We start from the raw sequence: 23022 nt of genomic DNA on the forward strand, positions 1-23022 counted from the left end.
AGTGTATGGCATACATCTTCCCCCTCAAAACAAGAATAAGCTTATGGAAATTGTTTGTGTGTGTACATGTGTATGTAGTCTTATCAGTGCGTTATCATCAGCTTCAGACTTAGTACAACAGTAAAAGTCCCCAATCAAAATCATTTTATTTTGTTATATACAATAGATCCACATGTGCTTTGACTTTGCTTAGTTAATACTGAGACATTTACACAACATTTACACAGACAGATGACAACAACAACTTCTTTTTTTCTTCTAAGGATGGAATGTTATTGATTCAACATTGAGTAGGTGTGTGTGTGTGTGTGTGGTGGGGGGGCAGATGTGCTTGTTTGGCATTCAAATGTTGACAAATGTTTCCAGTTAAAATGAAGAGGAAATTACATTGTTAAAAAAAAAAAATCTGATACTTGAAAGTTAAACTCTGTATCAAGAAAATTCTAATATCTACATTAACACATTGTGAGTATTCTACTCGGCATTTGGGGAGTATCGTCCACACCTGAAACCTGTCAAGTGGGCATCACATTTGACGGTGTAGGTGAAATAGAGCACTCCTTTGCTCAGCTGGCAGCTTAGAGAGTGACTTCCTCGCTCAGGGAAGACGACACATCTTCCCGCCACGTCATTGTAGAGCACGTCTCTATCCCAGACTTCAAACCTCAAGTCCCGACCCAGTTCCACCGATCCAAAGTCATACGTTGCATTCCACACTGGGTCGTTGTTGTCCATCACCGTCTCCGTCTCCTCATACATGCCGTTGTAGAAGATCTTCACGTAGGCGTCTGTTTTCGTGAAGGTGTCTGCCCTCAGACCTGCAGCTCTGTGGATCTCAAGTCTGAGAGTTCCTCTGCCAGCCCGTAGGGGACAGCAGTTATGGTCCACGTTGGCAGTTGGAGAGCAGTTCTTGAGACCAAGTTGATCCACTTTCAGCTGGTTCTCTTTAATATACTCCGTGACGGTGCTTCTCAGATTAGCACTGATCTGCGGGTCCTCCACCAGGTGATGCAGAGGGAAGATGGCATAAGAAACCACATCAGGGTTGTCGTGGAGGCTGTTCATCCAGCTGTGGTACGCTTCAGATGGGTCCTGCTGGTAAAGGATGTCTGGGAAGTACCTCTCTCCTCCGATAACCTCAATCTTATGGGTCATGAAGCCTTGGTAGAAGCCCATGCTCATGTTACCCCTCAGGAGGTTGTCACACTTGTTGGAGAAGGATGCATTGGCAGGAAGGAAACCAAGAGACATTTGGAGTTCAGCATTCAGGCAGTTTTTGATGTTGGTCTCTGAGAAACCCTTCAGTGTCGCCAGGCAGGTCCGGAAGGCAGTGATTCGCCTCACCTTACCACCAAGCTGGACCTAAAGGAGACACAAGTAAATAATGAAGCCTGAAACCTCCCTTTTGGCTTATCACTACTAAGATTTATCATCCCGCCCAACGTCATAATCTTCAGCATTATTTAGCACTCCGGCAGTAGTATAAAAGGCACTACACTGCATCAACCACCTGACCTGGTGTATGTAGTGTGTTCCATAGGTGTCTACCAGCCGTCTATACAGGGCTCTGTTCTGGGTTGTGTTTATGCTCTGTGGGAGTCTCTTCAGATGTTTGGTGAACTCTGCACTCAGCTGGGGATGATCAGCCAGCCTGTAGCTGAAATAAACAAAAGGCATGCGGCGTTTAACCAGAACACAATGAGAACATAATCTTCACTATTATGTGACGAACAATAAACAGTCGAGTTCGCCATAAGGTCTCACTACAAGCTGCTGTAACTTGTAACTTTGTTTTTTATATATCATTGATTCCTCAATTAATTTCAAATCACATTACCGAAGAAACATGTACATCTGCTAGAATCTGTAGATAGAAATATCTAGAATTCATTTTGGCATCTTTTGAGGCACATCTAATCTCCGGTTTTAACAGAACCAGAATCCGTCAAATGCTCTAATAGATGTCCTTTATTGCATGCTATTTGCCTCATCGTGATTTTATTATATTAATAATACTACAGCAAATTGCATGTAATTACAAAGCACCAACTTTACCAACCCACTCATCTTTACCTGTAGTAGGTGCAGCTGATCTCATGAATGGCAAAAGTGGCCTTGTCCACGCTGTGCTGTGAACGTGCAAACTTTGCCAAGTCTGAGCGACTTCCCCCCAACACGGCTTTACCAATATTCTCTAAGCTCAAACCCAGGCCCCAGTTGTTGTTAACCAAGGAGTTGGAGCTGCGCAGCAGGGAGTCCACAGAGTGGTGGAGGGCACTAGACAGCTGCTTACTGCAGCGGCTGAAGGGACGCCAGTCGAGCACTGCTGCCGGAAGCCTCTGAATCTGAGGAGGAGAGAAAGGGGGGATGCAGGTGGAGGAAGGAAGTATGGAACAATGCGCATGAAATAAAAACACAGCAGGAGGAGCAAAAAAATGCAAAGGTGTTTTGGATGGAATGAAGTGAAAGAAATGTATACTGATGACACCAAAAGAGTGAGAAGAGACGTTTTCACCTGTCCTTTTTGGAAGCGGTTTGGACACAGCGTACAGGTGTGGTTGTCAGCAAGATGACCTTTGACATTGATGACATATGCACCTGTTCGACGCATCCGCACCACATCAAAACCCTCCCCTGCCAGATTGTGGCCCGGGACAAAAGGGGCTTTCTCGCACTCTGGCCCTGAGCCAGTCCGACAGCCCTGGACCCTGCTGACTTCATGTATTACCAGTAAGGCCAAAATAAACGGGACATAGTTTCTGCGCTGGAGTCCTGCAGCATGCATGGTTACCTACATGTACCTACACACAGAAAGTAAGAAAGAGGTGAGTAAAGTCTATGTTTTTTACGATCACATCAGCTGTGAAATACTCCCTTTGACAATGAATGAGTGTCTGACGTGAGGCCCAGTGTAGGTAGTTACATCATTTGCTTCATAGTTAAAACATTCAGATTTGACAGTGAGCAGACTGCAGGGTTGTTGATGTCTAGCAATCCAAGATGAATTATGTCTGTTACACAGTAAATGCAGACGAGCCTGTAATCTCTCTTCTTCATAAACTGCAGTAATCCTCCTGCAGATGTTGTGTCAACTCAAAGGACATGCACTCTTACCTTGTACTGTATGTTATTGCCCTTCAGATTGTCTCCTCGTCTCCTTTTTGGAGTTGTCAAGCTGTAGCTTCCTTTGCCTACTAAAATTCCTCTTCAGATTTCAACAGCCAAGAAAAATACATTTGTCGTGCATCCCTCTTTTTGCAAACCCCGTCGATGGCACAGTTCGCTCTAAATGTTGAACTGCAAAACTGACTAAACTCTTATTCCTGCTGGAAATGAAATCATGGTTCAGAGAGCTTTGGCTTTACTGGCAGGCTGTGCTGAAAGCCTGCTGGGTGCTCTCCTTTGTCTGTTGTCTGCCTTATGAAAATAACCAAGGAGGGAGTTCCCCTCTAACTGCGCTATGGTTGTCTCCCCCTCCCTCCCTCCCTCCCTCCCTCCCTCGCTCTTTTCCTCTCTGTCTCTCCCCCAAGGCTTTAATTTCCTCAGCATGAGTGGGTTTGTTTTCATGTTCATGACCCAGCTTTATGAATCCCTTACAGCTGTGTGTGTGTGTGTACGTGCATGTGTGGGGGAGGGAGGTTATTGTATAGTCACGAGAGGGAAGATGCATGTTGGTGTGAGCACTCTTTACGGGAAATGCCTATCTCTCTACGAGCATGTGAGTGCACAGTACTTGTGTGTCTGTTGGAGTGACTGTGTGTGTGCTTTTGTCTGTATAATGTCTGAGCCAGCCTGTCTCTGCACCGATAACCTTCCAAAAACCATGAGGTCAGCTGTGCCACTGTCTACTTATGGATGTGGGTGGAATGTCTGGTGGTTTTCTCAGTCAGATTTCTTTGCTCTCTGTGCAAGAAGTTTCATTCAAAATGAGACACAGATTTTTCAGCCCAAATTTTTTGTTTTATTTAGAGAAACCAGTCTGTACTTTGGTGCCACGTTTACAGACTAGTGCATGCTTACCTATTATTTCAACACTGTAGTCTAAATATAATTTCCACTGTGAAAAGTTTAAGATAATACGAGTTTGGATTTTGGTCAAACATGCAACTCCGTTTGTTAAGCTTGAAAAAACTCATGCGCATCACACAGACCTGCTAGAAGGCCTGTTACTTTAAATGACCACTGACCAAGGTATTTTGAGTGGATTTAGGGCATGTCTTGAAATTTTCATGAACAGAGACATACTAAGCATGAATACAATATACACATGGACACACTATTAAATTGTTTTACATAACTTTAATTAGTAGTTAGATGCAGTGCAGAAGAGTTTAATGGATATATATTTATAAATCCATTTGCAAATTGTATTGACATGATACAAAAAGTTTTATTCATGTATTGAAAAGTTTCACAAAATGTAAAAAAAAAAAGGTATAAGCAACAACATGTTTTGTGAATAGTACATCAAACAGAGCCATACAAATCAATCAAGCTCTTAAATGGAGAATGGAAATGTTTATAAACAGCATAATATTGTCGATCACGGCCTCATGAGGGCAGCATTAGTTCACTGTAAGGCAGCTTGCTACTTCAGATCTAACATAATATGATATCGTCATATTATTACATTTACAAGCCATAGTTATACTAGCCATAGCAGTTTTGTAGCAGCCATAGAATTTCTGATTTGGTTTCATAGACATTTTTAAAAAAAAAAAAGTAATACCAAGTACTGGGAGCCCTTAAACATGAACACTTTCCACTCCTGTGAGATGTGTGACTGAGGTGGCAATCAACAAGGAAGTTAAAAACAAAATATGTCACAGCAGATTAATTGCCGTTTCTGGATGCCAAGCCTCTAATCTGTGTGTTCAACTCAAGCCTCATCTTGCTGCGTCACACTCTCTTCTTCATCACGCTCAACCTCTCCACGTATTTCCTTGTAGCCTCTAGCTCTACCAAGCCCAGACAGCCTCCTCCTTCTCTTCATCAGAATTACTGCCACTGCTACCAGCACTATCATACCCATCACCCCAAAGGCTATCCCTGCCTTTTCTCCACCGGTCATCTGACTCAACTCTGGGTTAAGCTTCTGTACCATTTCCTTGATTTCCTCTGGTTTGGCCAGTTTCCAAGCCTTGGTCTGCCCCACTCTGACCCAGCTCTGATCTCCGTCAGTCATCACCATAACCGTGTTTGTGGCCTGCATGCTTACAAGCGGAGGCTTAGTGAAAGGAGGGAGGTGTACTGGAAGCAGCTGTCCACCAGTGAACAGTCCTGACTGCACACAATAGAGAATTTCACAGCCATCGCTCACTGTAGTGAGGTGCTGACTGAACTTGGGAGGGCAGCGACGTTGATTCCCTGCCAGGGGGTTGCTTGACTGACAACTGAAGAGGCCTCCGAATGGCACTGAGTACCTGGTGCCAGATTCATAGTCGTGGCTCACACAGATCACTTGGCCATCTGAGAGAAACTTTAGTGGGATGAAGTTTGGGGGGCAGTTTTTGGAATTAGTGAGGGGGTTCAGGAGAGAAGGACCGTATATGCCTCCAAACAGATACCCTGAGTTGTCGGGGGCCTTTCCACTTACAGAGCACCAGTAGGTGTCGATACGAGCAGAGCGAACATGGTAGTTGTCCTGACACTCTTGACGATGGCAATGTGAAAAGCCAAGGAACCCACAATGATAGGTGTGATCATGGCAATCATATGTAGTGTAACCCTGCTGCCTCACTTCTGATCTCAGTAACGTGGGGGAATAGGGTGACCGACAGGAGAAGTCACCTGTGTCGGGGTTTTTCTGGGCCAGGGAAGCACATAGTGGACCTGCATCTGAGCTGAGTTGACTACACTGTTGATAGACGCCTCCAAAACTGAGGTTTGTAGCAGGACCCTCACAGGATGCATCGTCGATGTTGGCTTGGAAGTTAAAGTTTAGGGAGGTGACGTCGACACACCCAGGCCGTGTGTTGACCTTGTAGTATCGCTCTATGGCCTGACTCACTGTAAGAGCCACTTTGCCAATTGTAGGGAGCGGCAGATCAGTGAAAGTGTTGCTGTTGATAAAGTAGTGTAGGGGAAGTCCTGACCGATCAATGCCAACCAGGTTGTTCCTGGTACTTTCTTGCCACTTCTGCAGAGTGATGCCAGGGTAGAAAGGTATGCCGCCCCCATGACTTTGGATAAGAGAGTACTGAATATTGGACTGGTATGTTTGAAGTGATGAGCTCTGTTGGGTAGTTTGACTGCTTATGTCAAACTTTAGTTTGTCAAAAAAGTTTAACCCTGCCTGTGCCTTGACAGTGGAACTGTCTGACACACTGTCCGACACATATGATGAACGGAGGTAGTCTTCCTGCACCAAAGTAGCCCCTGCATCAACACTAGTGATAACATGGGTGCCATAGTCCAACACCATCTTCTCAGACAGATAGTCTGCATTCCTCGTTTGATTGTTTTCAATTGCATCGGCTATCTCTTTGGCTTGTTGAACAAAGCGCGTGTCCAGGGTGAAGTCTGGATAAGCCTTCACTGTGTAGATCAAGTTACGAACCTTTGAGGACAAAGATTAGATATCATTATGTTATAATTTGTTTGTTGGTCATACTTATTTCTGTTTATTAATTTTCTGTTCCTTTCCTCTATTTGCTTTTTAAGGTGACATCTGTAACATCCGTCTGTTTAACACTGTTAAATGCGTACTGTCTCTGTAAATAGAGGCACTCAACATTTTTAACAACCAAATTTGTAAGTGATCCATGTAGTTCATGTAGTAATCCAGTCATTTTTTAATACACAAAGAAAATCACTGCCACAACTACATGTGCTTTTTATTTTATTCATTCGAACAATGGAAAATAAAAACTTACTTGCACTCTGGCTGTAGTTGAAGAGTCTTTGATCTGATGGGTTTTCATCCTCTGGTTCTCTGTAGAAAACTTGCCATTCAGTACAGAGAGGAAGGATACATCCGCATTTATTGAGTGAGATGTTGAGCTCTTCTGCTCCAGCCAGGAGCTGATTATCTCAGAGTTTGTCTCCACGCCCGTCTCCTTGTGGGGGATGACAAACACCTCATCCGGGATGAAGTAGAGCCCGTCCTCCGTGGTCTGGCACTCGAAGTAGCTGAGGTTCATGACTCGCCCCATATCCATGTTCCGGAGGTTGTCCCAGCCTCCGCCCGGCAGCACCTCCAGCGCCGTGATGGAGAAGTTGGTGGAGGCTCGACATTGTCTGAGCCAGTTGGAGGGGCGGCTGATGGGGACTGAAGAGCAGACGTGAAGGAGAGAGAGAGCCCCGAGGATCACGGCTGCCTGCATGATGGTTGTGTCAAAACAGGACTGAGATAGTCATCTCAGTCAGAATGTCAGGTTCAAGCCAAGATCCTCCTCCTCTTATGCAGTTTATCTTGTGACAAACAGGAACAACTCGTTTGAGAACTGATGAGGGATGATGAGATTTTGCTTTCATTGTCATAAGTCATTCTTTACCCCAAAGTAATGTAGTATTGGCAACTTATTAACAGAAAAAAAGAACTCAGTACTCTTCCTAATGTATGACTTTGCTTATGTTATTTTCTATCACAGAAAGAGAACTTCAAAGTATAATATGACCTTATCTAAAGGCAATATCATAAAACCTTCAATAGGGGATGTTTTTATAAGTTACAATTGTGTGATTTGGATTAGTTCATTTGACTAAAAGATGTGTTTCCTCAATCAGTGCATGCTTTGATAATGGAAGCACAGTGTGCGGAAATGAAAGTGATTTAGAAGTGCACACAAGAGAGTGGATAAGAAAAAGAGAATGAAACTTAAAGCTTAACATAAACTCATGAGACCAGAGCTTAAAGATTTTGGTTGATAAATACTCTGTGTCACATAGTTTTTCTACTTTTAAGGTAAAGGTACAATTGTTTATTGACTTCCTCTTATCAAAGGGAACAGAAAGCAGATGTAAAAACAAGATCTAGATAAAGGAAGTGGCTGTTTTCACATGTTTACTGTCACATGAGTGTGCGTCACTGGGAATGTCCGCAGAATTCAATCTCCCAACAATCAAGTTTAAGCTTGAACATTTGGCAAACTACAAAAGATGAGTAAAACAATATAAGGTGCACTGTGAAATGTTTTGTCCTATATCCCATAAGGGGAATTTTCAATTTTGTTGTTTATTTCCAGTTAATATGTGAAAGTATGTAAATCAGTAATGTTTGCACTAGCTGACTGCTCCCACACCACACCTCTGAAAAACACATTGACAATTACAGGATCGCGTGTGACAAGTACACCTCTTCTACATTTAACCATAACTATGGGTACAGATTTTCAGCACAGGATGACTTAATATATTTAGTCATATTTGATATTTAAACACCACTTAAAATAAATACAAACACTGACAGTTAGATATAACAGTTTAACATTTAACTGCACTTCTTAATTGCATGTTCTTACATTAGTTTTTTAATACTTATCCCCTTTTTTTTACTACTTACTGCTTTATTATGTTACTGCTCTAATAACTTTGGTAGTGATAACTTGTTTTCTATTGATTGCCAATTCTTTTCTTGTAACGATTAGACTAATTAAATCTTTACTAGTTTACATGAATATTTGTCACTTCCCATTAACCATCTTCAAAGCACTCTTCATTTTTAGCTACAGTTCTATATGAAATATCTCATACTTGTGGTCTTATGTGTTGTTGCAGTGAAGTGGCTGCACAGCTGCCAAACTGAATTTGGTACAATGAAATATGACTAATGAAAGCTGACCGGAGGTGACCCTCCCTGGCCAGCAGTCCTACCCGACTCCAGCTGCCTCTCCAGTGAATTCATCGTTCCTGAATCCGGCCAGTAGATGGCAACACCAAACCAATGACCTGATGAACTCTACAGCTGTATGAGTCACCACGCATGAAGGTAACAAGATGACTTGCAAACGATCTATAATTAGGTTGTGAGGTAGACTGTAAGCATAAATCATTTATAACAGGTAAGATTAGGAAGGCTGCTGATAGTATGATGGCAATATCAAGGCAAACAATAATAATAAATGTAATAATTCTATATGCCAATCATATGTGTGAAGCTCTAATCTGTGATTGGTTGAATCATTTAAAGGCACGACAAGACTTTTGTCCAAGCCAAATCTGACCTTTCTGTTCTAATTAAATGATAAAACTCAATGAATGATACAAAACCTTATTTTGATACAATACACATAATCCAGAGGCCTTTGCCTTTCATATAAGCCATTTCAGATTCCAATTGATCAACTACAAGTTATTATTTGTTGTTCCAACAACTTCGGTAAGCGACAAGACTTTTGTCAGGGACTGTATACTGTATATCTATTGTACATACCGTTGTTAAAGAGTTATATATTGTTTATATTGTCCTGTTCTTTTCCTATTGTTGTAGTTTATTTCTATTTTTCTCCTCACTGTACATAGAGAGTCAAGTTTCACCGAGTCAAATTCCTTGCTTGCCTGTTCAAACTTGGCCAATAAAGTTGATTCTGATTCTGATAGCATTCAAAGGCTCTAAGTTATATATGAATATGGATCATAGCAGCTTTTTCTCCTATTTATTTATTTGACGCATTACCGATTGAAATACCACCTCTCTGTTTTGCCACACTAACTCAAAATCACCACTATTTCATCTGCTGTCATGTGTTTTTCTGCTGCAGATAAGAGGAACCCCAACGAACACGGCTTGTCACGCCCATCAAGTCCCACTGTTGTCAGAGATGATAAGCTGCGTTTGGCGAGCAGCTGGCGAGTGTCATCAGCTGCTGTTTTATGGACGACCTGGTCCCACCCAGAAGTCTGCCGATGGCGATCTCCACTTCAAATTGGCGCAAGCAAAACAAAAACTCTCCAAGTTACTTTTCAACAAACTTTTACTTGCAGTTGTGTGATAAAGGGTCTGTGTCAAATACGTGACCGTTTCTCCAGAAGCATAAACATCTTTTATTCGGGTGGATTTGTGACCACATTTTGTGCTGGACGCCGTAGTCTCTGTGCGTAACGGTGCGTAAAAACGCCGCTCCAAAACGTTCCGCGCGCTCTTGTGCGTTTTCTTGCATCACTGTGAGTGATGATGTGACTGAAATCAACGGGCACTCAACAGTTGGCAATAAATTCAAATTTTGGACACATACTAATCATCATCATTTCATTTACGCATCTATAAAATGAGGAGCATTGTGTTGTGTAATTGATAACTATGGACGTTGTGGAACTGACATGACAAGGCCACACTCATAAACAACATAAATTTAAATACAGGCTGAAAAACGTAAAACTGACATCAGTAAAGGCTCAGTGAAGTTTGATTTTTTCAGTTTAATATTGTCGCAGCAGTGCTTATCCAGCATATAAATGCTATAGGTGATACACAGTTTGCTTAAGTTATTTTTGTTCAAAATCGACACGCTCTATAAATTAAAATAGATTTATTGTTTCAAACATTTGCAGTTTTACTCTTTACAGAACAACGCAGCTGGTGTCAAGGGTGGTCACAACAGCATTTTCAGTATTTTCTATTATAGAAAAACTGTCAAATCGCAAAACTCTAAAACTAAAGCAGAGTTCATGAATAACATGAGTATGAATGCAGAAGTTTAGTCCACACATGAGTCAAACCCCACCAGAAAGGCGTTTGGTCAGCATCAAGTGTTCATTAGGAGAGATCTCACTTCTTGGCAGCAGCCCTGGTCCTGGGAGACCTGGCGACCCGTTTGGCCTTTTTAGGACTCTTTGGCTTCTTGGGCTTCTTGGCCGCAGCGGGCCTCTTGGCTTTCTTAGGACTCTTTGTGGCCTTCTTTTTAGGTGACTTCTTGGCTGCTGGAGTGGCACCTCCGGCTGCTTTCTTGGCGCGGACTTTCTTGACCTTTTTCGCCTTTGGCTTCTTCTTTCTAACCACTTTCTTCTTTCGAGGAGTGGGGGGCTTCTTGTTCAGCTTGAAGGAGCCAGAGGCCCCGGTGCCTTTGGTTTGGACCAGAGATTTGTTGGCCACCAAGCGTTTGATGGCGCTAACGATTCTGGCTTTGTTCTTGACCACGTCGTATCCTCCGGCCTTCAAAGCCTTCTTCAGGGCTGCCAGGGACACGCCGCCGCGCTCCTTGGACGCGGCCGCGGCCTTCAGTATCAGGTCTGACACTGTGGGGCCCGTCTGCTTCCTCTGAGACTTGGCTCTCTTCTTGGGAGATTTGGCCGCCGGGGGCAAAGCAGTCGCAGCAGAAGACATTGTAATAGCGTTAATGCCAGGATCAGATCAGTGGGGTTGAGAGAGAGAAAGGACAGAGTGATATCTGCTCGTGCCCTCTTGGCAAGTGCAGCCTTTATAAAGCCCACATGAGAACCGTGTAGAGTGAGCCTCGGCACCACGGTGCGCCTCATCTTCCCCTCACACTGATAAAGGTTGTGTTTTCTCCAACTGGATTATTCTGTAAAATCCTTGCGTAAAAAGTTAGAAATTCATATAAAAAGCACGCCATAAGAATCAGCGGAATCTGAAGTGTGGACAGCTATATTTTTATTGATGGATTTCATAAAATATATTAAATTGTGTTGTGTTTAATTACAAGCTGGCAGTTGTAATGTGCAATATGAAACGTATATTTTGGACATTTGAACAAGATTACACCCTCTAAACGATCACGTGCAGACTTTTATAATTGAATAATCTTAAATAGTAATGTGCCTGATACACTGGCTCCAAAACTTAGTTTTATTTCAACCGTTTTTGCTAATTAAATTCAATTAAAGATGCCCAAAGAAACACAGTTGCCTTGCAGACCCACCATACAGTGACCTCGGTATCACTCTGAGAGGAGAGGAGGCAGGACAGCTTTGAAGACTGTGTGAGGTGAAACAAGTTAAACAACAGTAAACTAATTTTCATGTCATCACACTGTGTGTTATGCAGTGACAGTATTACTGTAGGCTCCTGTTTGTCTCCTCTGTGTGGAGGGAGATGGAGCTGAGCCAGAATAAGAGATATCAGCCACAGGGGCAGCACAGAAACACATTTAAGATTAATTTCCCGGGTCTTTTTAAACGTTTTAACCACTGAAGTATGCTCTCCCATTACTGTGCACCTATGTAATGTAAAACCAGTTAATTTCTTATTTAAGTTCCAATCTAGGGTTTGACGACCACTCTGATAATTATAATAATAAATAATACCATAAAAAAACGTAACAATTCCATCATGAGCTTTTAATGTGTTGTGTCCTTATAAATTCATTAATCAAACAAAGTGCCAAGTAATCAATAAGGTAATGGCATCATAATGGACTGAATGTTCCTCTGACAGCCTGTCCTCACTCTGTGGTGCATTTGGTAAATTAACAGCACAAAATACTCTAATGTACAGTACAGTGGGTGAATATAGTATAGAGGACTATTTGAAATGTTTTCAGTTAGATGTCAAGCATAAAATAGTACTTTATATTATTACAATCCTCTTGTTCTTTGTCTCATGTTTGTGCACAATCAGTAATTTCATTTTGACCAAATTACAGGTATGTTCACATAGATGATGTGATTCAGTAGTTTGATTCATTTTTAGAATAATCTGTGTTTTGTTTTTTTTTGTGTTCCGCACATGAATCATATTACAAATGGTTTCCGGTTTCTGATGTTGTTAATAGACATTATGAAGAGAAATTCAACAACAGTAGAAAATAGATTGCAGCTACTTAAATTCTGATGTTGTGTTAGTCCTTTAAGTTCACGGACTGTGCTTTTGAACCACTCTAAAATGGCATTTGCATGACATTGAGCTTGTAAAATACTGTTTAAATCTTAAACTTAAAACATGCCCCAACTCTCTGATGCTGTTTGTCTTAAACTGGAGTTGATTAGTGGACACATGGCCTGGAATATTACTGCTGGATATATGCTGCTTCAAAAATGCCTCAAGAAATTGTTCAAACTAAAGAGACTTTATCTCTGTCTCCCTCTCACACTTTTTTTATTTTCATTATTGTGAGATAAAGTGTGTGTGTGTGCGCGCGCAGGAGAAGATTGGCAAACGCAGTCTTGCCTTCTGTAGTGCACTGATAGCGCCTGTTATACACTAATATACAAGCAGACACACACTTCCACACAGACAGTAAATATCACAACAGAGTGAGAGCAGAATTTATGTCTATAAACTTACATTTCAAAGTGTCCACTGAAGGTCATTGGCATGTGTGTTTGGCGCATTAAAAAAAAAACCTACAGGTAATCTTTTCTCTGTAGATGAGGAGTATGGAAACATTTAAATCCACCTTAACACTGGACTGGAGTGGAGAGCAGGAAATGACACAGACATATCAGATCAGGTAAAGGCACACCCTTACACCCACATGCCCTTTTACCTTCTTTAACACTATACTGTACACAGCTTGGATTCGGTCTTGGTGTAGGTGACATGTTTTCCCATGATTAAACCAAAACTTTTACTTCCTTGAGCAAACATTTACTGAAACTGCTGTACGGTTTTTGTGAGTTTGTCTAATTTACATCTGCAGGGACTTAAGAGAAAAAGAGTAAGGAATTGAACAAATGGGCCCATAGAGTAATCATTTTAGGGTAGTGGGCTGTTGAAAAGTACAGTACAAGGAATCTGTATCTGTGTCATAGTCAGAGGAGCAGCAGTTACCTCATGTTGTGCTCCCATAGTAAGAAACAGTCATCACTCAGCCATGTGATGGGATGCAGTAGGCTGGTATGACTGTGTGTAAGGAGTAGCTGCACTTAACCACCTTCCTAGTTTTCCTTTCGTCATTAAAGTCTTTTGTATGATTTTTTTTTCTCTCTCTCTCTCTGGGAGGTTTTCCCTTTCTTGGTGTGTGATGTGATGCAGGCGGACTGGACGGCTGTAGGACCTGCTCTGATAGATCGCTCTCCTCCCCAAAGCATGTGACCATGTGATCTCAGTCACTGAAGCCAAACAGATTGAGAGAACTTGTGACTGAAGCAGCAGCAGCAGGAGGAGAAGCTCTGCGGAGATAAAAACAAAAACAAGAAAACAACTCCACAGTCCTCCTTCAATATCCTCAGCTAACATGGACTGCGGGATTTTCACGTCCAAGACCGTCCTCCTCTTCCTCAGCTTGGTGTTTTGGGTAAGCCGCGCTGTTATTTCTCCACCTGCACAGATTTGCACACCGACTGTTTTCTAGGATGGAGGAAGGAGACATGAAACGTGCTCGGTAGAATCCTCTCTTATTCAGACGTCTGCGCGTCCTTAAAGGTTTTCATCCTGTAAAGCCTGTAAAATCAGAGTGAGGATGGACACCCTGATAAACATCCTGGCATCCTGCCCTCCTGCCCCTGTTGTCTGGCCAGCACAGTCGACATCTCTCAATTGCACTTCCTCATTTTACTGTATCTTAATATAGTTCATATCTGCGGAGTTTTTTTGTTTTTTTTTTAAAGAATGGCTATAGCCAATATATGATATTTCCCTCAAAGTGTGAATTTCTGGCCAGAAGAGGCCTGGAGAGCTCTGACTCAGTGGGTTTTACTGTAACATTACCAGCCTTTCAGCTTGAACTTTGACTCATTCCATGTTTGCCTTTGTATCAAAGTAAACTTTGGATTTGTGTAATGTTGGCTCATTATTGGTTAATTCTCCCCATTTATTTCCATTATGCCTCGCTGGCAAACAGCTCTCAGCTCTTCTCAGTCTCCTTCAGAGGAAATGGGTTTGAAAGAGGCAGAGTTCACTTGTCTGTCAGTCTGTCAGTCTTTTCTGTGACTGATGTCTGTGTGATTTGATTACTGTGAGAGGGAACTGGCCTCTTTGTTCTGTGTATTTGAAAGTGAAAACGGGGGCATGGTTTATCTCTTTAATTCAAATGCCCACGTCTACTTCTTACTTCCTTATTCTCCATCTTCCTGATCGAATGTTTAGACCTGAATAATTTCTATTGTGTGTGGGGTTGATTGCTTTCCTTCACCCATCAACATACTCTAAATTCAGCTGTAATACGTGAAATAACACACAAACACGGAGAGCTGAAGTTTAACAAATGTTATTTTATAAGAGTGGAGACACTAGCTTGTCACAAGACAGCAGAAGCTGTTGTGGAAAATTAAAGGAATCAGCCGCACAGCAACTGCAGCAGCCTGTGGGAATTTATTTGGTACAACACAGCTTCACAAAGCACTTCAGTATCGATTTCAATTCCAAAGTTCTGATCATCTTCAGGGGCTTTTATACTTTAATACTGCATCACTACTTAATCTGTGTGTATTGCATTGGGCGTGATTTTATTTGGTGTGTGTATGATTATTCTGGTGAATTATATGTGTGTCACATCCTGCTTTTCACTTTGTGTGTGTGTTATCCTGTTTCTAACTTGGATTATCTTGCCATGCCAGGAATGGTTGTGGATGTTCTCATGAAACTCCTCTGGACAGTCAGGCAGACTTTAACATATTTTTCCTCCTACAAAGCCAAAGACGAACGTCTAGTTTTTAGTTTAGGCCAACTATTCAAAGTTTAACAGTCTCTTCTTGTTTTTCTCACCAGCTTGGCATCACACACAACATCTGTCACATACACTGCAGGTTTGTAGTTGCACAGCAGTAAAGATTCAATTTGATCACCCTTTGAGTTATAAAACAGATATCGTGCACTCATCAGGAATAGTCCTGTTTTCTCAAACAGCTGCACCTCAGTTATGTAGTAAGTTTAACTTCAGCGTAGGAGGGATGTTAAAAAAAAATAATAATTCAATCAAAATATTAAATTCTGCCAGTCGGCCTGTCTTTACAAAACCACATTATTGCAGCTCAACTTTGAGCAAACCCACACAAGTCTTTTAGAGATCCTAAAGTTTCAAAAGATGGCAAATATTCAGTGAAAATGATCCACTTAGCAATTAGAATATTTCTATTTGATGTATTGGTGCTGTGATGAAGCATGGTTTCTTGTTATTCTGAAATGTGATCAATGTAATGAAAAGTGTCTTTGTTTTTTTTCCTAAACAAATGGGATTATCTAAGGGGGAAATCAAAAGTTTTAAAGGTGAATGTGTTGTGAGTGTTTGGGAGCACGTGAGCAGAAACGACTTGGCTACTTTCTCTCCCAATTTGTTAAACTACAGCGACAACATGTCTGCCCCCAGGAACCGGGTCTGAGATACAGTGCTAGTACGTTTCTCATGCAGGAGCTGACTAAAATCATCCCCTCAGATCAGAGGTTTCTCACATTCCACAGAGGTGGCACCGTGCAGGAGCGCTATACGTTGTGTAAGCCTCTTTGTGCTGCTTCTTAGGCACAAGATCAGAATTTCTGGAAAGATTATGGGTGAAGGGGGACGGGAGGGGGGTAGAGTAACTACCCCACAGGGATCCCGTGACTATGGAGTGATTAAGAGAACTGAGTCATGAGGCTGAACAGGAGGATGAATGATTGTTAGGCTGCACAAACCTCGTTCCAGGGAAGTAACACTGGAAATAATCCACTGACAAACATGAAGGGGGAATTTCATATTTTTTTTTTTTTTAGTTGTAAGTAGAGGCATCATCTTTTTTGCATTCAAGGGAAACTTAGCTGATCACTTGTTCTCCTTTTGTCATTAGAAAATAGGACACACATAACTGTATAGATTCTGAGGTGTTATTTCTGTAACTTTTTTTTTTTGTTCTTTTTCCCCACACTATTGGGCCTCTTATCACAGACTGGAAGGGCATTCAAGGGAATTCAAGAGTGCTGACAGTGAGATAAACACTTTAGAGCTATTGTTTTCTGAACAGTTGCCTCTGTTCTTGAAGCATTTGGGTTTTAAAATGGTCACTGTGATCCCAGTGTGGTCTGTATATATGGACAAAAGTGGCCCGCATACATGTAGTCTCATGATTGAGGAGCTCATTACTGAAGCATGGCTTGAAGAAAAGTCACGATGGTGGGGTGACTTAATGCCTAATCTACATCTGACTCCATCAGGAGGGACCATCAGTGACCCTCGTAGCCTGAGGCCTGAGTTCATCACGAGATCAAAGCAGATGATGAAGGGAGAACAAATGTCGTCGTGCTTTATCTAACAGCGATTTAACAAGCTGTTTTGTTCTCTCTTTATATTCGGTGGTATTCATGGTGTTATGTGGAATACCACGTGTTGCTATCTCTCCCTTCTTTTATACCTGCGTGTTACGTCGTGTTGACAGAACAAGACCAAACTGACTAGCTTGGATTTTATCATCAGTATCAATGAATGGAAAGTTGAAAAACAGCTCATTCCTCTCAGTTTCTCGCTTTTGACGTACAGAATCATCATCATCAGAATCATCAAAAACATCATTATGTCATTATGTCATCATGTGACCAGTCCCTTCAGTTGTATCAGTGTGTGTTCATTTCTGCAGTAGCGTTCTTTGGTAAATGCAAGTAAAAGCACAATGATCCATTGTTCTCCAGGTTATATGTGTGTTCTTACCATAACCATATTGCCAGCTGGTTCATTGTGATTCAACACTTTGATGTGTAACACATGATGAAGATGTTTTCTCCTTCCTGCAGGCTGCAGGAGCAGCGTTGGCCTACGTCGGCGCCTATGTGATCAGGAGCTATGACAACTTTGACAGCTTCATTCAGGACAAGTACACGCTGGTCCCAGCAGCCATCATCATCGGCGTCAGCGTGGTGATGTTCGTTTTTGGTCTGGTGGGATGCTGCGCTACAATCCGGGAGTCCAAAGTCGGCCTTAGCTTTGTAAGTTTGTGAGTGTGTGGCAGGAGAGAGGGAGCTGTAGGACATGGTTTGTGCTTCAGGCTTCCTCTCTGTTCGCTGGCATCTGTTTATTTGTCAGAATCTGAAGGTGGAAATGCAACTGCAAACATTTCTGTCAGTAAAGTCTATTTATTATCATTGATGTTTCATTTTTGTTTACCCAAGCTTTTGCTTATCTTTTCACTCTATTTTACTCACTACATTTCTTCACATCTTTTCTCTTTTTCTCCAGTTCTTTCTGATCATCATGTTGATCTTTGCCGCTGAAGTGGCTGCTTTGGTCTTTAGCTTCATCTACCAAGGCAAGGTGAGTCACAGATGTTTGCTGCTGATGGTGAACTATATCGGCGGTTTAATAACCATCATTTTGAATCTGCCATGATACATTTATATACTCTATGAGCCCAGTTGTAAACTTCTTCTTGTGTCTGTCCAGATAAGCGGAGACCTGGAGCGCTCAATGAACGACGTCTTTGCAAAGTATGACGGACAGGACACTGAGACCAAAGCTGTGGACTACCTTCAGACTCAGGTTGGTGTCACATTCAACTGTGTATAAATAGCTTTGTTTTCTCAGTTGCACTTTCAACCTCCTCAACCTCTTCTGCTTTGTTTGTTGTCTTTCTTCATTGCTTGCTTTCGCTTCCCTCTGGCATTTACTTTTCAGTCGCTCTTTCTCTCTCTTGCCTTTCAATAAAAAAAAATGCATCCTGGAAACAGCAACAGCTAATAGGCAGTGTACTGTATATACTGTGTTAGAGCTGATAGAGCAGCTACATAAATGTGTGAGCAGCAGGCTAATATTTAAATGAGAATTTCTTATGTTATCCTTTCCATTTAACAAATATTTTCTTTTTTCAGAAAGTACTTGAATTGTTTTTAATTGAATGACTATAAAGAGCAAATCCATCCTAGTTTTACAGTCTGTTGATATGTTGTATAGCCGTGTCAGGGTAAAAGGCCCAATGATATTTGTAGCACTGCTAAAATTAACTGTTAGAGCGAAGTCTTCAAAAATATGGGCAAATACAACTAATGTCACCAGAGGCTTTCTGCACACTGCACTTAGATGCTCTTAATGCACCAAATCCACACCTCTGGGTTTACCAAAAGGCATTCTGGGAAACGTATGAAAATTGTCACAGGAGTAGAGATGAAAGTTGATTGAAAGTGTGCAGGTCACAAAATAAACAAGTGTTCACACATCCTTAAATAACACCTGTACTGTCACTCAGTCTTCTCTCATCATGTCATTCGTTCCTTTTCTCTGTTATCTCTCTTTCTCTCTCGTCATACAAACATGGTGGACTCCTCTTGAGTTCTATATTAACTCCTGTCTGTTCTCTCCTCATCTCTGTGCAGTTGCAGTGCTGTGGAGTCAAAAATTACACCAGCTGGTCCAACACTTCCTGGTTTACCAGCCACAACAACACAGTGCCTCTGTCCTGCTGTAAAAACACGTCCACACAGTGCACTGGCAGACTGGATCAACTGGACCTGCTGAACGTAGAGGTAAATCATACGGACGCATACTTGGCTCTTTTCCACATAAACACAGTATCTGTGTACATGGAGTTACATGTGCCTCTTATTATGCTGTGCTTGGGATTGTAAGCAATTTACTAGGTTTATTTTACACGGAATGGTTTTTAATGCTTTTTTATGACTCAAACATAATCACATTATCTCCCACGTCTGAGGCAACAAAGCATGTCATTTCTAACGTGTACAGTATGTGCACTCACTTTGCTTTATTTGTGTTTATTTTAGGGCTGTGAGGTCAAGCTGGAGCACCTCTTACAGGATGTGTTGGGTTACGCCATGCTGGTCATTTTGGGATTCGCCATCGTCAAGGTAACGATGGTCACATATAGTTTAGTAGCAGTGAATGAGCATTAATGTACATCAATGTCATGGATTTACATTACATTACAGTGCATGGATTTTCTAATCCAGGCTTCTCTGGGCTGGAAAACCAAGTTTGAGTACTGTTGAATGAAATTAAACGAATATGTCTTCAAATCTACCCATGCAAAAGCACACAAATATCTCTGTTGAAGGCTATTCCTTGGCAGAGCAAAGGGTCAGTGTGGTATCCTGACAGCCGTTGCAGTAGTAATACACTTTACTGATTCAATTATGCTTTTCACAGTGAGCTTCTTTGTAATTCTTGTACTTCGACAGAGGTTGAGGACAGCAGTTTAATGAAAATCTGCTTAAGCAAAGCTACAGATATGCTACAGATGCAAGAATAACCTCTTTAAATATAGCAGTGCCTTAGCTTGTCCCATCACATAACATAAAGGTCCAGAAAAATAATTTTAAGAGCTTGTGTCTGATTACATTTATCTTTCCTGTCACAGTTCTTTGGGATGGTGAGCGTATGTGTGATCACCTGCAGAACCGGCGGTCGGAGGAGCGGCTACCAGCCTCTCTATGCCTGAACACTTCCTGCAACCACCTACAGCCTCCTCATTTTGGTTGACAGGGTTTGCTAACCACTTACTCAGCACTGTACAAAAGCACCCAAGGCAATTATTGTTCAAACGTTAAACAGATAGAATGGCACATAAAGTACACACAACTGGCAAACTTTGTCTGAATCTGAAGGGGATCATCTTTGGAGGGTTTTATGAAAAAGTTTACGATGAGGTGTCTGCACTGTCTCAGCCAAACTATGAAATTTCTTCTGGGATAACACATGTGGTAATAGCACAAAATATCATTTTGAAAAAGTAATTAAAAAAATAGAAAATGTTGCCCTGTCCCTGTTGGATTTTGTTTGCTGAAAGTCTTTCTCCCTAAAGCATGTTTTAGTTTCTGATTATAACTGTAAACCTGCCGCAGCTTCCATAGTGTAACAGGAACGAAAAGGTGAGCGAAAAGAAAACCATTTTGGACAAGGCTTACAGCTTCCACATGTAAATCTTGTCTGGCCTTCTCAGTTTGCTGCATTATGTAGTAAGAACCTTATTCTTTGGAGTGTACTTTAATGAAGGACTTTTTGTGATTGTGAATGAAAAGACAGCGGTTTAATGCCTTACTTAGGGTTGCCATATTTATAGCCAACAGAGTGTGTATATCTACATATATATATATATATATTTATATATACACACGAACAGTATATATAGTGTAGAGTATAAATACATATACAAATTTTAAGGTCAGTTGTTAACTGTATTGAATTAAGTTATAGTTCTACATATTTTGACTTTGGTTGCGTGTATTGTGTTTCTAAATTAAAAAAATGAAAATTTCACAATTACTTGTAGTTTGGTTCAGTCATCTCACATTATTCTTTTGCCTTATTGTCTGTGTTTTTAAGGAGGGGGATCTAGCACGTTGTAATTAACAATATTAAATCCATGCTTCTAGGTGGGACATGCTGACAGTAATACATTGTGTTATGAAATTTGAGGGAAACGGCGAACAGGTATGTCTAATCCTGTGATAACTTTGTGCCAAAATACCTCTCTGGCCTCTTTTCAAAAAGCAGGGTTATTTTCCAGCAGAGCAGTGTTGTGCAGTGTGCATTCAGAGCATCACATTAAATGTGACACGTGGTGGTTATCTTTCTCTCTCACCTCCTGACTGTGATGATAAAGAGGCCCTTAGTGTGGTACATACAGAAGATAGGAGTGTTCATCTTACATGAGTCTTGTCAGTGTTCAAAATGATGAATGTCGAGGGGCATTGTAGTCATCATAGAGCACAGATTAAAGGATAGATATGTCACCCATTGAGTAGGCTGTTTGCACAACTGATTTCAACCATTAGTTTCATTACAACTTATTTTAGTGAGAAATTCCTGCCATGCATCAATCTAATTTTCTCCACTTTTGCCACCCCCAGTCACTGAAATAAACAAATAGCCATTAGCATCACCTGCAACGTTGATCTTGCATGAGCGGGAGTTGCTGTTTGTTTCTGTTTGGTTGCAGTAACAAAGAATGGCCTGCAGGGGGTGCTAGGGGACCTGCTCTGAGTTTAAAGTGTGAAGAAGCAGTTATGGCTGAAAAAGTGGCCCCCAAAAATACACCTAATATGTTCCATAGTAGATGTAGATGTAGTAGAAGATATATTCATATATTACAGGAAGAGAAACACGTGATTTTTTATAGCAATTATTTATCTAATTTATATTGGCAAAACTTTCATATTGTGTCACTTGTAGTTTAAATTAATTCATCTAAATGTGATTAACATCTGTGTGTGTGTGCCGCTGTATTAATGACACCCGCTGATGTAAATGACCCTGTTGACCTGTCTCAGTATGTGACCCTCCCATAACTCTCTCCACTGCATATCTTATTCACCGCATAACCCCACTGCTCTGGGCTGTGTTGACATTTAGACAGGCCTGTCCCTTTCACAGAGAACTGCAGGCACACACACACACACACACACACACACACACACACAGCTCAATAACCTTGTCAGCTCTGGGACCTGTTTTCCTCCCTCCTTCCTTAAACTGTCTTTCTCCTGTCTCTCTTTTACACTCATGTCTGCTTATCTCCGTGTGCCTGTTCCTGTTTCTCTGCTCACCTGTTCTCTCATCACTCCTGTCATGCATCTTTCTCTGCCTCCTCTCTATCTTCTGTTTACATTGGAGGTGTATTTGCATCTTTATCTCCTACAATACAACTCATCTGTTTTCAGTTCTGTGCCTTTGTTTTTCTCAACTTCCCTCGATCTGTGCTATCTCACGTGTTAACCGTAGATAGTGCTCTTTCTCAGTAATGCTGTGGATAATGCGAATCACTCTGAACAGAGCAGCTGTCTTTTGGAGTGAATTATCAGTAACTTGTGCAAGAGCGGAAAACAGGAAGATTTGTTTTTATTAGTTCTTAGTCTCTGTTCACTGCGAGGTGAAAGCTTACTTGGGTTTTTTTTTTTAAATTAACTGAGGCATCACACCACAAACATGACATGTATGTGAAGTGAAGTGAGATTTATTTCTTTATTCATTTATTTATTTATCTAACTATATGTCCTAATTCAAGATCTGGGCAGGTCTGGATGTTGGGATGTAGAGTTGTGTTACATTATGATGCTTTGTCTTGGTTTGCTATTTGACTAAAGATAGAGGAAAGTAAACTAAGCTTGCCAGAAAAAGCTCACCCATGTGACCTGCTTTGACTAAAGGGCTTTTCCAGTGAGTTAGTATAAAGAACATATCAGTAAAACATTCGCTGACAATGTATTTCATTCGTTTATTCGTTATTTTAGATTTACTGAGACAGTCCTGCACTTTGTCAGCTAAACGT

General features: G+C 41.3%; 4 protein-coding genes across 4 annotated transcripts; 1 reads left to right on the forward strand and 3 right to left on the reverse strand.

Annotated features, from left to right (window-relative positions):
- Nucleotides 1-134: 134 nt before the first annotated feature.
- On the reverse strand, nucleotides 135-3389 carry prf1.5 (perforin 1.5). The gene is made up of 5 exons (XM_070833542.1): nucleotides 3115-3389; nucleotides 2516-2791; nucleotides 2074-2345; nucleotides 1516-1657; nucleotides 135-1362 (listed from the first exon to the last, which is right to left on the reverse strand). The coding sequence occupies exons 2-5, from the start codon at nucleotides 2783-2785 to the stop codon at nucleotides 475-477; spliced, it is 1572 nt and encodes a 523-aa protein (XP_070689643.1). The 5' UTR covers nucleotides 2786-2791; nucleotides 3115-3389; the 3' UTR covers nucleotides 135-474.
- Nucleotides 3390-4279: 890 nt separating this feature from the next.
- On the reverse strand, nucleotides 4280-7333 carry mpeg1.1 (macrophage expressed 1, tandem duplicate 1). Its single transcript, XM_070834402.1, has 2 exons — nucleotides 6876-7333; nucleotides 4280-6559 (listed from the first exon to the last, which is right to left on the reverse strand). Exons 1-2 carry the CDS (start codon nucleotides 7323-7325, stop codon nucleotides 4880-4882), a joined length of 2130 nt encoding a protein of 709 aa, XP_070690503.1. The 5' UTR covers nucleotides 7326-7333; the 3' UTR covers nucleotides 4280-4879.
- Nucleotides 7334-10452: 3119 nt separating this feature from the next.
- LOC139203702 (protamine-like protein) lies at nucleotides 10453-11341 on the reverse strand. Its single transcript, XM_070833544.1, has one exon. The coding sequence runs from the start codon at nucleotides 11261-11263 to the stop codon at nucleotides 10709-10711; it is 555 nt and encodes a 184-aa protein (XP_070689645.1). The 5' UTR covers nucleotides 11264-11341; the 3' UTR covers nucleotides 10453-10708.
- Nucleotides 11342-13865: 2524 nt separating this feature from the next.
- Nucleotides 13866-20988, forward strand: tspan36 (tetraspanin 36). The gene is made up of 7 exons (XM_070833736.1): nucleotides 13866-14135; nucleotides 17540-17731; nucleotides 17982-18056; nucleotides 18186-18281; nucleotides 19112-19261; nucleotides 19520-19603; nucleotides 20113-20988. Exons 1-7 carry the CDS (start codon nucleotides 14076-14078, stop codon nucleotides 20191-20193), a joined length of 738 nt encoding a protein of 245 aa, XP_070689837.1. The 5' UTR covers nucleotides 13866-14075; the 3' UTR covers nucleotides 20194-20988.
- The last annotated feature ends 2034 nt before the right edge of the window (nucleotides 20989-23022 follow it).

Source organism: Pempheris klunzingeri, chromosome 7 (genome assembly GCF_042242105.1).
Source record: "Pempheris klunzingeri isolate RE-2024b chromosome 7, fPemKlu1.hap1, whole genome shotgun sequence".
Classification (NCBI taxonomy): domain Eukaryota; kingdom Metazoa; phylum Chordata; class Actinopteri; order Acropomatiformes; family Pempheridae; genus Pempheris; species Pempheris klunzingeri.